The 16096-nt window shown below is 42.4% G+C and overlaps 1 protein-coding gene across 1 annotated transcript in view; it reads right to left on the reverse strand.

The window, feature by feature from the left end:
* Positions 1-10185: 10185 nt before the first annotated feature.
* The window catches only part of SLC24A2 (solute carrier family 24 member 2), a 399922-nt gene continuing 394011 nt past the window's right edge, over positions 10186-16096 (reverse strand). The window contains 2 exon segments of the mRNA XM_030192433.1: positions 10186-10502; positions 14022-14188. Coding sequence (XP_030048293.1) covers positions 10253-10502; positions 14022-14188 — 417 coding nt within the window. The 3' untranslated portion in view covers positions 10186-10252.

Genomic DNA, 16096 nt, shown 5'->3' on the forward strand with positions numbered 1-16096 from the left:
AGCTAGAACACTGAACACTTCATCATCAGCATAAAAAAACCTTCCATTGCAAATACTCAGACTTTACTTATATTTAAATGTCCAAGAAATCACTACTCCAGCTTGAATGTGTTCATAAGCTCAAAGAGATAGTATCAGTGATGCAGTACTAAAGTTTGGTCTACGAAGCCTTCTTCAAATAGTTGTTCAGAATATACCCATGACCAACAGTGGCAAGCGTTTCGCTTAGCTGCTTCAGGGTCAATGGATTTCTTACTCTAACTATGTTTGTGCAGCGCTGCGTATGCCTTGTAGTGCTATAGAAATGCTAAATAGTAGTAGTAGTAGTAGTCTTACTCCCACCGCAAACACCACTGCTGATTTCCAACAGACTCTCGTGCCAATGTGGGTTTACTGAATAGGTGCTCTCCACATTGTTTCAGAGTGCCCATATCTAAGTGCTCTGTTATAGAATTGCCCTCTATAGTGAAGGAGGATGGGTGTCAACGCAAGACTTTTGTGCTCAAGTGCTACATGCACTATTAAGCAAGTTAAAGTAACAGACGTGCCAGGAGGAATGGAATGGAAAAGTACTCGGTTATGGATAATGAAACGGTACGTGCTGGCCTGTATTAAAAAAATACTCCATCAAAGAAAAGTCCTTATGGATTTAAGCAGGTTTTAATTTTAAGTCAGTCTGGTGAATAAAGATCACAGTTCCAGATGCTCTGTTAATCAGGGTGTTGGCGGGAACACTGGCCTTTAAACTGGTTGCAGTACAACTGTTCTTAGGAAATATTTTTTAACTCTTTATTTCACTGGAAGATGTTTGTATATTTCTGTGTTTAGCATCATAAGCATGTGTATATTACCTATTTTAATACTTGTCTTTATATTAGTAATTTTCAACTCAGTCCTCAGGACACACACAGCCGGTCAGGTTTTCAGGAAACTCACAAGGAGTATGCATGAGACAGAAATATAGGGATACCTTTGGGGATATTCTGAAAACTCAATTGACTGAGTACCCTGCTTTATATATACCTATATATGCAAACACACAAGAATACATTTGTACATACACACAGGTATTGTACGGGGTATAGAGACCCTACAGTTTAGACTGTTGGGGCAATAACATTGACTGAGCCAGAAGGAAGGGAGATAAATAGTTAATAGAGGTGAGGGTAGGGAAAAGATAGAATGGTATGAAAGAAGGAGTTGAGAGGGTTAATGTTGAAGTGTGGGTAGGGTAGTAACAGGAGAGGAAGGGTGATTAGATGATAAGGGATTGGTGGTTGTCATAGGAACGGTTGTGGGTTGTGGGTATTTGGGTGGGCAGGAGCGGGTGAGGGAGGATGAGGGGTTAGGATTTTGTGTGGTGGTTGAGTTGTAGATTGGGCTAGTGGTTGGAGACCCAGTCTTGGGATCCAGAAGTGGCCGGTTCAAATCCCACTGTTCCAGTTTGAGTGTGGAGGTTTCAATTCATGGCTGCAGTCACAGTGCAGTTGAGAAGGTTGTTAAAGCAGTACTAGTGTAGTGTTTGTTGCAGGTAATTTAAAAAAAATATATTTTGGAGGGTGAATTTTAAGTTTCAAGTTCACTGACTCCGGTTCCGGATGTGACTGTGGTCGTGTGAGTAAATGGTGTTTAATGAAGGGAGTGGATTCGAGGGAAGAGGGGTCTTCTGGAACGGGCATGTGGTGTGGGTGAGCTGTGCAAGGGTTTAAGTTTGTGAGGGTTTTTTGGGTGCTGGGATATCCTGTTGTGTTTTGGAAAGGACTGAGAAAGATTTTGAAAGAGGGGTTTTTAAGGTCTGGGTTTATTTTAATGGTTTTGGTGGTGGTTAATTTAGTCAGCCAAAGGTTTTATTACTATTGGTAAAGTTGAGAGATGGGGGGGGGGGGGGGGGTGACCTGTTTCAGTCATGACTAAGGCACAAAAAGGTTCCCTAAGTGATCAAATGACCACTGGAGGGATTAGGGCATAACCCCCCCCCCCCCTTATTACCCCAGTGGTCACTGACCCCCTCCCACCCAGTACCTACCAGCCTCTTTGACAGCTTCAGATGACAACAAACAGGTCCCTGGAGTAACCTAGTAGGTGGTGCAGTGGACTGTAGAGAAGGGGACCCAGGCCTATATCCCACACTAACTGTTTCACTTGTGGTGGAAAGAGTGAGCCCTCCAAAACTCACCAAAAACATACAGTACCCAAATATAAGTGACACCTGCAGACACAGGAGGTATTATAGTGCCGTACAGTAGGTTTTTGGTTGGTTTTGGAGGGCTCACTATACAATATAAGGGGGCAATGGTGAGATGTGTACCTGGTACCTTTTATGTGAAGTCCACTGCAATACTCTCTAGGGTGCCCTACTATTCTGCTCTGATGTCTGTGTGGCCAGTCTACTAAGAATGCTGCCCCCCCCCCTCAATACATTCCGATGGCTTGTTTTTGTGCATTTTCCCCTTGGACTTTTTTTTTTGTTCCAAAAATGGTCCTAAAAGATAGATGCATTGAGCACAAAAACATCTAGCAAATGGCCAATTTCGAAACAAAGAGTTGATGTTTTCTGGCTTGAAAATGGGCATGTTTGCTACTGGATTTTTGGACGTTTTCCACAAAATGTCCAAAATCAGATTTAGATGTCATATTGAAAATGCCCCTCCACATATAAGCATATTTTGAATGCTGTATGCTACATTTTTTTTCCAATCATGTGTCATTAGAAGTCTCAGGCCGTATTTGGCAAGGGAAGATTTGTTACTGTGACTCATGCTTTAGTAACAGTGAGCTGAGCTCGATATTTAAAGGGGTTTAATGGGCAGGAGAGGCTCCTTCCCAGTTAAACACCACTGAGCTGGTTAGCTGCAGATAACCAGCAGCACTTAACTGGAGTTTCATTATCCTGTGGCTTGAGACCAGTCTTCATAAGTAGATTAGTTTTGGAACACATCTGCCAGATACCATTTTTCTACTTGGAGATTGAATAAGGCTACAGGATAAGGATAACTTTATGCCCCTGATGCAGGTGTAAGCTAAAACGTGAACTGTGTGTTTTATCCAACTCTTTTTGTGCTTTTTTTATGTTGGATGATGCCTCTATTTATTGTTTATCTCCAACTGGCTAGGAATTTGGGCAGAGCTACAACTTAGTTAGCGGCAATGTTCAGTCTGCTAAGTGGCTAAGTAATCACAAAGTTAGGCCACAAAATAGGCTGTCCTAACTTTATGCCCGGAATTAATTGGGCACCAGTCTAAATAAAGGCTGGTACTCAGTTAACTTCTGGGTTTGCGCACAGTCCCGGTTAATCAATGCCGGGAGCTGTGCAGACCCAGCATTGAATTTTGGGGTTTGTTCAGTCCACAGGGGTGAGCGGCATACAAGCTGCTTATTGCCACAGGCTGAAATATTACCCCCAATAAATTTAGAATATGGCAATTCACTATAGCTAGGTTTGCCAAAAAGGCGGTTGCACAGGTTTGAGCAGCCCACTCATTCCAGGGCCTGACGAAGTGAGACCACAAGATATTAGTGTTCACACAGTTGCACTGGCTGTCAGTTGCTTTTTGAGTCCAGTTTAAATTACTATCCCTTTTAAAATTTTGCAATCAAGGGCTCCAGAATATTTGAGGAATTGACTGGATTATTATGTGCTAATTAGGAACCTTTATTCAGTTCATAGTGACCTTCATTGCAGATGGTTAAGTGGGTAAGCTACAAATAAAAGTGCTTTTTTTTCCCCCTTTGTGGGACCAGAACTGCAGAAAACAATTCCTAAAAGCTGCAGATGCTTGACTTATTTTACATTCTGCAAGCATGTTTTTTTAAAAGCTTTTGATGAAGCCCCTGAATTTCTTTTTTCAGTTTTCCCTATTTGTTTATGAATGTTTGACAGTTTTAGGTGTTTTATGTTTCTATTGCAAGCCACCCTGAGCCTATTCAAAAGGTTGGATATAAATTGAATCAGTAGATAAATAAATATAAGGGTTGTGAAAAGCTTCCACAGCACAGAGAGATGGAAGTGTTGGAAAGGAGAAGAGAGTGACAGATATCTACCAAACAAGACCATCTGCCTTACAAAAGAAAGCATTTTCTCCGAGCTGATCCAGTTCTGTTTAAATGTGCATTTAGCTCTGTGTTGCTTTTATTAAATCTGTCAGGAAAGATATTTTTCCTGTGGAAAAGTGAGGAGTGTGTCGGCTGTATACTGACCCCTTGAGATAGTGTCTCCCCCACCCCATCCAAACCTAGGGACAGAAGTTAGCGTTCGCCCCATCCCATCCCTTAAAATGAAAGTGTAGCACTGAACTATCACTTTGGAACATCTTTTACACCATTCCTAATCAGCCAAGGGAAACATTAAAAATGCACCTGAAAGTTCATTCAATTATGTAAAAGTTGGTATGAGGAGTGTTACAATTATGCTTTGCAGCAAGTTTCTCTAAGACATTCAATAACTACACAGAAAACACCCAGAGGGGCATCATTCTGCCATCTCATCTGGAACCTGGGGTTTGACAGTAACCTACTCAGCATGGCCATTCAAGAATTTCCACTGTGAAATCTCAACGAGACATAAGGGACGCCAAAGTTGTAAGGTTTCTCATTTTTTTTAATGTGAATTTTAATGTCTGCCAAATAAAAATATGTGTGTGGTGACAGAGCAATTTAATCTAGCTAGACTCCCTGAGAGAGGATGAGTCAGCTTCTCACGTAATGCAATTACAGTGTCTGAGCACCCAGCTCTACACAAACTCAATGCTTAAGGCTTGTTTATATCCTACCATTCGACCACACCACCTCCATTGCATATTATATTGAATTAATTATGATTGCAACCCTCTCCCTCTACCCTGCTGTTCTTTTATGCTAATACATTTAATCTGCGGCATACACACCACAGCGATCTCAGCATGGCATTGTCGCCATAATTGTTTATAAATGGCATGGCTTTTGTTTGAGTACCCTTCCCTGACTAACATAGTGCATGCTGTACTATGTCAGGATCCCATCCATAAAGAATAATTTCTTCTTTGACATAAATCTAAGAGAATCCTCCCCCCCCCCCCCCCCCCCCTTTACTAGCTAAATCATCACTATTTATTTTCAAGAATATATTCATCCTACATCTTTGGCTATTCTCTAAGGGGTCAGCGCGTGTTTTTGATGGGCATTGAAACCCCCTTTTAACGTAGCAGGTAAAAGGCTGTCTTTTTTTTTCTTTTTTGTTTTTTGTAAAGAAATGGCCGTGCGGTAAACTGAACCACTTACAGCGATATTTCCTGTCTGACATGTGGTAAGCCTGCGGTGAGCTTACCGCCGCTTAGTAAAAGAGCTCCTAAATGACTTCTACCTTCTCAGTGTCATTGAATGACACAGTGTTAAAACTTTCTGGAATTCAAAAATGCGTGGGATAAACACAAAGGAATCCTGTTTAGAAGGAATGGATCCACAGAATCTTAGTGGAGATTGGGTCGGTGCTGGGCAGACTTATATGGTCTACACCCTGATCATTACTGAACAGATAGGGAAAGGGAAATGGGACTTGATATACCACCTTTCTGTGGTATTTTGCAACTACATTCAAAGCAGTTTACATATATACAGGTACTTAATTTGTACCTGGGGCAACGGAGGGTTAAGTGACTTGCCCACAGTCACAAGGAGCTGCAGTGGGAATTGAACCCAGTTCCCCAGGATCAAAGTCTGCTGCACTGAACACTAGGCTACTCCTAGGGATGGGCATGAGTGTAAATTTTAAGGGGCTTCGATGTTAGCTTCAGAACTTTCAGTACAAGCAAGAGTGCTGGGCAGACATATACGGTCTGTGCCCTGAAAATGGCAAGGAAAAATCAAACTCGCATAAAGTATCGCATAGCAAGTAAAATGAGTTTGTCTTGTTGGGCAGACTGGATGGACCGTACAGGCCTTTATCTGCCGTCACTTTCTATGTTACTATGTTATACCCTCCCATTCTGTAAAACTAAACATGTTGTTGCTTCGCTAGCCTAACCCCATCCCGGGATTGAGCAGTTTCCAAAAAGGCCTTTCACCTGGATAAGCGGCATTTGAAAACTGTCCTTATACTGCATACCTATGCTGCATCACTAGTACAAATCTGTTATGGGTCATCAGAGAATTGATTTTTTCAAAACACAGGCATGCATCTCCATAATCACATCTATGTAATGAGCAATATTTCAATGTGGACTTGCTCTGTTTGTCTCTTACATCAGTGATTCCCAAACCTGGTCCTGGAAGCACCCCAGCCAGTCAGGTTTTCAGGATATCAATAATGAATATTCATGAGAGAGATCTGCATGATGAATAGCAGTGGCGTAGCTAGGACTGAATGGGCCCTGGGTGGAAAAATTAAGAAGAGTCCCTGTATGGTATAACACCATCTTTCCCAAGGTAGTGGAGACGGGGGGAGTAGGAATTCTTCCATAGCTCCAGTTTAGAAACCCTGCAAAAAGCCCTGTATAGAAAACCTTCATAGTAAGAGAAATAGAAACCGAAATGCAAGATATCAGAGATGCACATTTCCCAAAGCCAATATGCTACTTTTTTCCTACCTTTGTTGTCTCTCTTTTCTACTTTTCTGTTTTTTGCTTATATCTCTCTCCAGGGTCTCCTGTTCTTTTGACATTTCTTCTCTATGTCCACTATCCATATCCTTCCCCCAAGTTTAGCACATGCCCTCTCAGTGTCCTCATCACTCCTGTGTCCAGTATCTCTTCTCTGTGTCCCTCCATACCCTGCATCTCCTCTCTTATCCCTTTCCCTCTGCTTATCCAGCTTTTCGCCTTTCTCTTCTCCTCCTTCCACACCTCCCACCCCAGGCCCATCTCTCCCTCTCTCTCCCCTCCATCCTCCAGAGTCTGGCATCATGGGTGGGACATGGAAGGGTCCCGCCCATGATGCCAGTAGGTCTCTCTCACTCTCTTTTCCCTCATACTCAACCCGCGGTCCTGCATCCCCCACTTCCCTTTCCAGTCTCTCTGTCTCTTCCCTCCACTCTACCCCCTTGGGTCCAGCTTCATCTCTCACCTTTTCTACCCAAGGTCTATCTCTCTTCCCTCTGCAGGTTTGGTATCCCTTTCATCCTCTGCCCTCACATCTCTCTAACTCCTCCTTTCTTTCCTCCCGTAGGCCTGGTATCCCTCTGCCTTCACATGTCTCTAACCCCTCCTCTCTTTCCCCCTGCAGGTCTGGTATCCCTCTTTTCCTCTGTCCCTGCATTGCTCTAACCCCTCCTCTCTCTCCCTGCCCCGGCAGATCTGGTATTGCCCCTTTCCACCCCGCCGTGGGTCCCGGCATGGCTCTAACCCCCCTTTGCTCCCTACCACAGCTCTCAACTTGTAGCGGCTGGCTGGCTGGCTGGCAGAGGCAACAAGATAAACAGACTGCCTACTGGCGCCACCAGGGCCTTTCCACTGCTGCATCACACTCACAAGAAGTGACATCAAGTGACACAGCAGTGGAAAGGCCCTGGTGGCACCAGTAGACAGTCTTTATCTCGCTGTCAGGGGAGGGGGAGGCGAGATGCCAGGATGGGGAAGGAAGGAGTGCAACAGCAGATGGCCCTACCATTGGGTGGCCCTGGGTATTTGCAGGCTTGCTCAATGGTACACAACTGATGAATTTGCATGAGATAGTTCAGCATACAATGGAGGAAATGCATGCAAATTTATCCCATGAATATTCATTGTGGGTATTCTGAAAACCTGACTAGCTGGGTGTATCCTGAGGCCTGGGTTAAGAACCCCAGATCTAGTGAGTGCTGTGCTGAATATCTTTATATACCATCTCTGCAATATCTGGATACTGCTGGAGTGGTACATGAACGAAGCTGCAAATTATTCAGATAATAACGATATTTGGTCTGTTTTTCCAGATAATTGTCTGGATAACTTTAGGACAGCACAAGTTATTCAGATAGTTATCCGGAGAGTGGACTGAACGTCACTGCTCTCCGGATAGCTCTGGCAGTTGTCGCACTGTGTGTATATTCACCACTGCCTGCAATCTAGATAGGGGGTAGGGAAGGGAGGGGAGACACTGGACTAGAGGGGCAGGGGGTAGGCCTTCAACTGCCATGGGGGGTATGGCTAAAGGTTTGCCTAAGATGTTAGACACCCTTGGACTGGCCCTATTTTGGAGCTTGCTGGCCTACAGCAAGTGCCTTCAGTACACTGCAACTTTGCAAGTTGAACATTTAGACCCCGGTCACCAAAATATAGTTGTTTCCAACAATGCACACAGCTTTTTGATAAAGTATGCATATGGGGCCTTAGTCATGCACACATAATTTTATAGACAAAATATATTCAGCAACTTTGGTAAATAAATATAATTATATCCTATGTTACACAAGAAAAAAAAATCATGACTGAAAGGCCCTGTTTATCTTGGAAGAACTAAAACCTTCTGCCACTGTACTTTCAGGGTGGCCCTAACTCAGAACAGAATAACACATTAAGTAGCATGACTTAGACTGGAGCAGAGGCTGTGCTATGACCATGATGTCAGCACTAGTTATTGACAAAAAGCTACAGACTGTGAGTATGACTGGGTCTGCTTGTCAATCTAATGGTGCAGTACATTAGTACCGTAGGTGACTTAATATCCCTAACAGTTGTGGGAATCTGTAGTCCCGTGAATGTGTGTTGTGTGGTTGAGTAAATGAGATATATGTGTGTAACGTAACGTTAATTTGTGAGTTACTAATGAATGACAAGGTGCGAGAGAGGGCGCAAAACTGTGAATACAAGTAAAATTACACTTGGATTAGTATTCGAGAGATAGTATTTTTATTATATAGGCTATATTATATTTATTTTACTTGATTTTTTTTTAATGTAAATTGTTACTCACTATAAGCTTGTTTTTATTGTCCACATAAATAAAGTAACTCTAAAGGCCCAAATAGGGGTTGATAATCAGCCACTGGCATTATGCCCAGAAAATCAATATTGGGCTGTTGCCAGGCTTCAGCAAATTCCCACAGCCAGCTACACCGTTGCCAGTTAAGTGCAATATTCAGCAATTGACTGGCTCTGGTGAACTGTATAAAGATAAGAGCGACTTTTATGTAGTCTTCTTTATGTGGTGACCTTAGCCAAGTGCTGACTCCACCCCTGGAATGCCCCCCCAAATAGCCAGTTAGGTACCAACTAGTCATTTTCAGCACCACTAACCGGTTAAGTGCCGCTGAGAACGAGCGGTAAGCCTCGAACATCCAAAACTGGTCAGGAGCTGTTTCTGGCTGGTTAAATCACATTGACTATTGAACTCATGGATTAAAAAACAAACAAACACCCTATTTCTACTACAGGAAGTTTGGCACTAGTCTTTTAGAAGTGGCTTCTGTATAGGAAACTTTAGCCAATATTTCCAAGTAGGTCTAATTTGGTGAAAATCTTTTTTTTTTTTGAGGGAGTGAGGAATTTGTTGTAATGAGCTTCAATACCTTAAGTGTTTCAAATCTGTCATTATTTTTCCCATTTGATTCTCTGGTCTGGACTTTATGTCAGTCTTGGAAAGGAGTAACTATCTGAGTGTGAGGTGAAGAAAGGGTATGTATACCTCTAATTCTGTGATACGGGTGATGCTTTTGCTACAGTTATATTGTTATAGTTTTTTCCTATATTGAAATATGCTTTCTCGACATGCAACTGTTTTATTTCAAGGTTTCTTGAATATATTATTGTAAGTTTTTATAAACAGATAAAGCAAAGGCATTTATACATTTGGATGAGTAGGTGCTTGTGGGCATATCGGTGGATAGTGGATGCTGTGAAGGCAATGTCAGTGCTGGGTCCTTCTGACAAAACATTTTCTTGTGAAGCTCTACGTTTACAACTATTGCTATTCAGCAGATTCTGAATATTTCCACAGGTAAATTGTTTCCACAGATTGCAGGGAAAGTAACAGAGAGACACGCTATATAAGTGGAATATTTAAAAGCTTGCATTGTTATAAGACATGTATCTCTACCAGTGAGGAGAGTAGATTGTGTTGTCTCAACAAGTGGACAAGCTACAAGTTCATCTGCCCTCTCCCCTTCACCCTGAAACCACTTTGGGTGCCAGGGCTGACACGCTTTATTTGCGTCTCAGTTTGAAGATAGCAGTGGTTAGCTTTTTCCCCCAAAAGACTCTGATTTTACAGGTTCCTCGTTGAGGGGAGAGGGAGTTGGTACCTGACTATTTGTTGCTTGGAGAACTTCTGCTCCCCTTTCTTCTCTAATTTGAGCAGATTCTGCTAGATGGATATGGGACACAGAATAATCCGATCCTCCAAGAGAACACTGAGTACCAAAAACACAAAATACAGCCCAAACATTGTACACCCAAGAACCTTGTTCATCTTCCACCGGCAAACAGCAATGGAGACAATGACAAAGAGCAGCATGATGAAGAGGAGAACGATGGCACAGAACAAGCCATTGCTGGAGACTGCTACTGGTGCGATCTTCTTGCACAGAGAGTTCAGTAACCACGGCAGTGGAAGACTGGTGAAACGAGAGAGAAAGGGGAAAAGTGTTTATTATCACAATATTTTGTTTTACAACGGATGTAAATTATATTACGTGAGTGCAATAAATCCAGTGTGTTTTTTCTAGTGAAAAAGGTGCCGGTACTCAATTGCCAGGCCACCCTTCAGGGATGGGGTAATCACTGAAAGACCCACCCCACAATAGCCAGGTCCCTTTCAACTAGTCACAGAATCTATGACAAGGCAGAATTGGTGTGTAGAGCCTGAGTTATTTCATTAAATTTGGGGACCATAGGTCAATTTTACAGACAGTAGGAAAAGGTGCCAGTACTCAGTACCCCCAAGTACCCCCTCAAAAAAAAGCCCTGAATAAATCTAATTACAAACTTCTCCTCATAGGCATGACTGGCAACAAAACCTAGTGGTCCAAGCGTAAAGCTGTGAAAACTGAGGTTAAAGTGCAAAGTTTCAAATCCCGCCTCTTCTACATCAAGTGACACTTTCCCTCCCTATTCTCTAGGTCTTCTTCCATCTCCAGCTGTGACTCTGTTCCACTCTTGCCCCCTTCTTTATGAATGTTTGACCTTGCCCCTTCTCTGTGATTCTGTCCTTTTCCTCTCTCTCTTTCTCCTTCTCATCTTCATATTAACTCCACTTTTCCTCCCTGTTCTCTGTAATCCTCTGCCACAAATCATACAGCAGGTTTTATACAGCTTTCCAGAGATGTCTTCTGTCTGCTTTTAATGGCAGAATAATAAGACAAAAGAGATTTTTTAACATCAGAAGCATGAGTCCATAGAAAATATACACAGCTACTTCTCACTTGGAGAATGTGTTTATTCACCTACAATTTTCTAATGATATGCAGGTTGATTTTCTATCACTGGATAAGGAACATTAAGCATTTAACTTTTTGAGTTCTGTCTTACTGCTACATTGGGAGAAAGAACTCACTGAAAGGAAAGCACCGATTCTGGTGCCATTTTGTGGTAAAGAAAATGATTCCACTGTAGAACCGCTGGCACCCCTTAAAGAGGACCAGGCGGGGAAGGAGTGACTGGGGATTGTCTCTGCCCCATTTGGACTTGTGAGACCTCACAGACTGGGGACGAGTGGAAGGATGGAGGTGGGCTTGGAGAAGAGGGGATGGGTAGGATTGGATTTTTTTTTCTAGTGCTGGATTTTTTTGAGGAATGGGAAAGTTTTGCTTTGCTTTACCTTTCAGTTTTATTTTGTGCTTATTAAGTTTCAAAGTCATGGAACAAAACCCAGAATCAAAACTATTACGTGCACACACCTAGAAAAAAGAATCCAGCTTACTTAGGACCAAGATGGCTACCAAATTACTGTTCTACATTACTGCAGAAATGCAACAGATGGAGAAATCTCACTATCAAGATGTAAGATAAACACCTTTTTTTTGGGGGGGTGGGGGTGGGAATTGGAAACAAGATAATGGTAAGTCACAATGAGTGAAATTTGTTCAATAGTTAGTCTGTACGTCTTCTAAGGCAAGGAAAATACTTAGGGGCTCCTCCTACATTCCAATGGCTTGATTTTGTACATTTTTCAGTTGGATTTTTTTTTTTTTTGACAATGGACCAAAAAGATAAACGCACAGAGGACAAATGCATCTAGAAAGTGGCCATTTTAGAAAAAAAAAGAAAAGATAAACGTTTTGCTGTTTTGAAAATCACTATATTTGCTATGCAGATTCTGGACATTTTGAGCAAAATGTCCAAAGTCAGACTTAGACATCATATCGAAAATGCTCCTCTTAGTGTACCAGAATGTAACTCACCTTGAGCAACTACTGGAAAGGTATGAGCTAAGCTAAAATAAATACAACCTTTATCATGTAGATTACTCTACTGTACTGATAACACCTCTCTGACCTCATGTGCAACTTTCATCACCTTATTCTCTGACTCCTCTTACTCTCTTACCTATCTATATGTTCCATCTTTGCTATATCCTTCACTGTCAATTAGGCCCACTTTTACTAAATTGTGTTAAGCAGCTAGTTTGGGTTTTACTGTGCATTAGATGTCAATGTGAACCTGTGCTATTGGCTAACACATGTTAAACCAGCCTGGTAGGGGCAGTGTGCAGACATGTCAGGGACAGAGCAGAGGAGTGGCTAGTGGTGACAGTTAGCCTGTACCACACACTAACGGTCACGACTACTGTGCTTAATGCCACTTCAAGAGGTGACATTAAGTGCAACCACACTATTGGAAGTCCAGTAGCGCAGTCACACTAGAAGAACTGCTGCTGTGATGCACCTCCGCAACATCCCCCCCTTCCAATCCCTTCAGCAAGTCACATATCCCACTGCCATCTCTTCCCCCTTCCCATCCCCTCTGCAAGTCACATACACCCCAGACATCCTCCCACCCCTGAAAGTCATATATCCCATACGATTCCTCTCCCTGTCCACACACACTGGCTCCATTTTGGATCCTGCACAATCCCACGTGGGGGTGGAGAGGACTGCTACCACCATGGGACACTGGATCATCTTGGAGACCTGGGAGGGAGCTGATGGAAGGTTGAGCTCTGAAGGGCAGAGCTTGTTCTCAGGGAACGGGGCTTCTGAATGGGGAGAAGGATCAGATGGGGGAGGAAACAACATGTCATGGGGTATGTGACCTATAGAGGGGGATCAGAAAGAGGGATATGGAGTGAGATGCACCCTTGCAGCAGTTCTGTATTTATTTTGGAGTAGGCCTGCACCACGTTACCTGTTGTGGCAGATAGCGAGAATGCATGGTGCTGCATATAATGAGGTGACTGTGCATCAAGTGTCTGCCCTGTGCAGTAAACGCAGGGCACACCTTCTGCATTTACTGCACAGGCTTTTCACTGTGGGCCAAATTCTATTTATGGCACCTATAAAATCGGCGCTGAAAAAAAACCACATTTAACGCGATTCTATAAGGGGTATGCATCCTTTATAGAATCGCACTTAGTGCAGAACTGCAACTGAATGTAGCCATCTGGAACCAGGCTTGTTATGAGCAGGCCTAAATGTAAGCATCTATATTTAGGCAAGATTCTATATTTAAGCATGCAAAGTTTTGGAACTTCCCCGGAACACTGCTAACCACTCCCCCATAAAGTTACATGCGATTGAAGTTAGGTGCAGATCCGATGTGTGCCTAACTCCCAATTAAGCCCAATTAGTGCCTGATAACTGGTTGTTATTCAAGTTACCTGTGTAAATTGGCACACACCCAATTTCACATGTGTAACTCTAGGCACCGTATACAAAAGTTGAGGGTGTGTGTTATTTTTTGCACCAATATACGGTACATGCAAAAACTTACCACACGTTATTAAAAAGGCCCCTTATTATTTCATGTAAAGGCTGATCTTTCAGTAAAGTGCTTTGGGTATACTAAATGTTTGACATATATTATGTGTGTGTGTGTGTGTGTGCTTTTTAATCCACCCAAAGTAGTAGAAGATGCAGGGTATAAATATTTTTAAATAAATAAAATAAACTACGTGAATTTTTCCAGTTTTTACTCACCCCACTGTGATGTCAAAAATGTTGCTTCCAACAGAGCTAGATACAGCCATATCCCCTAGACCTTTACGTGCTACAATAACACTGGTGATGAGGTCAGGAATAGAGGTACCAGCCGCCAGAATGGTCAGACCCATGATTTCTTCAGTGATGCCGATAGTCTCTCCTACCTGAAGAGTTCAGGGGAAAAAGGAACAAAAATACAACAGACATCTTGATCTAGTTCGTTTTCCAACACGTAGAGCCACAAAGCACTGTTTCCTTGATAACAAAAATAGAAACTTTATTCAACAAGGATACTAAGCTTTATTAAAAAGTGCTGTAAGAACCAGGTTGATGCTCTAAAAGAAATTCTCTCTCTTCTGCAGAATCCATCAATATGTGGTAGAATTAAAAATGTTGATGTAACACGTATATAAGGAACGCTCATGTTAAAACAGTTTTATCCATTTCACTTCTTTGAACCTTTGCAACTTCGTTCTTTTCTGAATGCAAGAATTCCTAAACATAGAGACTTTTGGACTTATAGGAAATATATAATGCAGTTATACGATCTTCTCTGTGCCTTTTTCTTTTTTTTTTTTCTTTGTTAATTTTTCTTTTCCTCTCTTTAGGAATAGAGTTTCAGTCCCCCCCCCCTCCTTATTGTGGACTACTGCCTATAAATGTTATTGTAGAACAGGGATTTCCCTGGATAAAAAATTTCCTTGTAAATTATGGCGTATTGCTTGACAAAGTTCGCTTTGGAATTATGTAAAATTCTTCTATAAATAAAAAAGCAAAACAAAAACTGTTTTATCCTCCATCCTTTAAGGCATCATCATCACTGTGTGTAGCCTCTGATATTGGTGTTGTTGAGAGTAAATGAGTAATTAGACTCAGTAGAACAGTGTAAATTGTTCCTGAATACATTCGGGAGTGGGATACAGCACTTACTCATCACTGACAGTCCACAGAGTACGTGGATATAAATAATGCCTCCGTTCTTCCATGATAAAGATGGCTCATGTGGAATCGATTTTGTGTTTACTATATAAATATTTGTACACCTCATATGTTGTTGAAAATACATTCTGTGCAGTGAGAATATGGAAACAAATGCAGCAAGTACAAGATGATCACAGAGCTGTTAAAATGTGCTGCATCTTTTCACAGATGATTCATGGGTAGGCCACGTTGCCTCAGTACTAGTCAGCAGAAGGAAAATGGCTTTTCCAAAGGTAGATGATATTGCAGACTGGAATCCTACATCATACACACAAACATTGATAAATTGTGACTATTCCCTTCCATATAGCAATCTGAGTTTGAATCCCACTGCAGCTTCTTGTGACTCGGGGCAAGTCACTTAACCCTCCATTGCCCCTGGTACAAAATAAGTACCTGAATATATGTAAACTGCTTTGAATGTAGTTGCAAAACCCATTTCCCCTTTCTGCTATGCTGGGGACTGCTCCTTGGTCTGTCTCTCACTATGTCCTTTCTGATCTTTATTCTCTGGTGCCCCCTCTCCACCTTCAACCCCCTCCTCCCTCCTCTTTGATGTCTCAAGCACCTCCTGCATTGACTGCTGTGAGTTGTGAAACATTGAGACCAAACCCTAGGATGCAGTGCAGCTCTACCACTAGGGAAAATTAGAAGTCGCCTAGAGTGCCAAATTTGGGAAGTAGCAAACATGCTGCACTAGGCTACCAGCAGCAGATTTCTGGAAGAGCCACAAAGCCAAGCAGCATAGCTGAGGAGGACCTCTAAGTCCCATCATTCAAAGAGTTGCAGGTGGAACTGCCAAGTCAAGCAGCCCCCTCCAGCTGAAGAGTTGGAGATGCCATTTGCAGCTGGAACAGTGGAAGAAGCTTCTGCCATCACTCCACATTACAATGTCAGCTCTGTGTTGACACTGTGAGCATGTTCAAAACTCACAGTTTGGTGCTTTCCACAGCTGATGTTGTGTATCATGGCCAGTGGGAGGTGCCAGCCTCTAACTGAATAGTCTTGCGGTTTTAGAAAGGTGGAGAGCAATGGCAGAAGATTTTCAGGAAAGAATGAGGAAGGAAGGGAGGTGATGCTCTGGGAAGAGA

This window comes from Microcaecilia unicolor, chromosome 2 (assembly GCF_901765095.1).
Source record: "Microcaecilia unicolor chromosome 2, aMicUni1.1, whole genome shotgun sequence".
In the NCBI taxonomy this organism is placed as follows: Eukaryota; Metazoa; Chordata; class Amphibia; order Gymnophiona; family Siphonopidae; genus Microcaecilia; species Microcaecilia unicolor.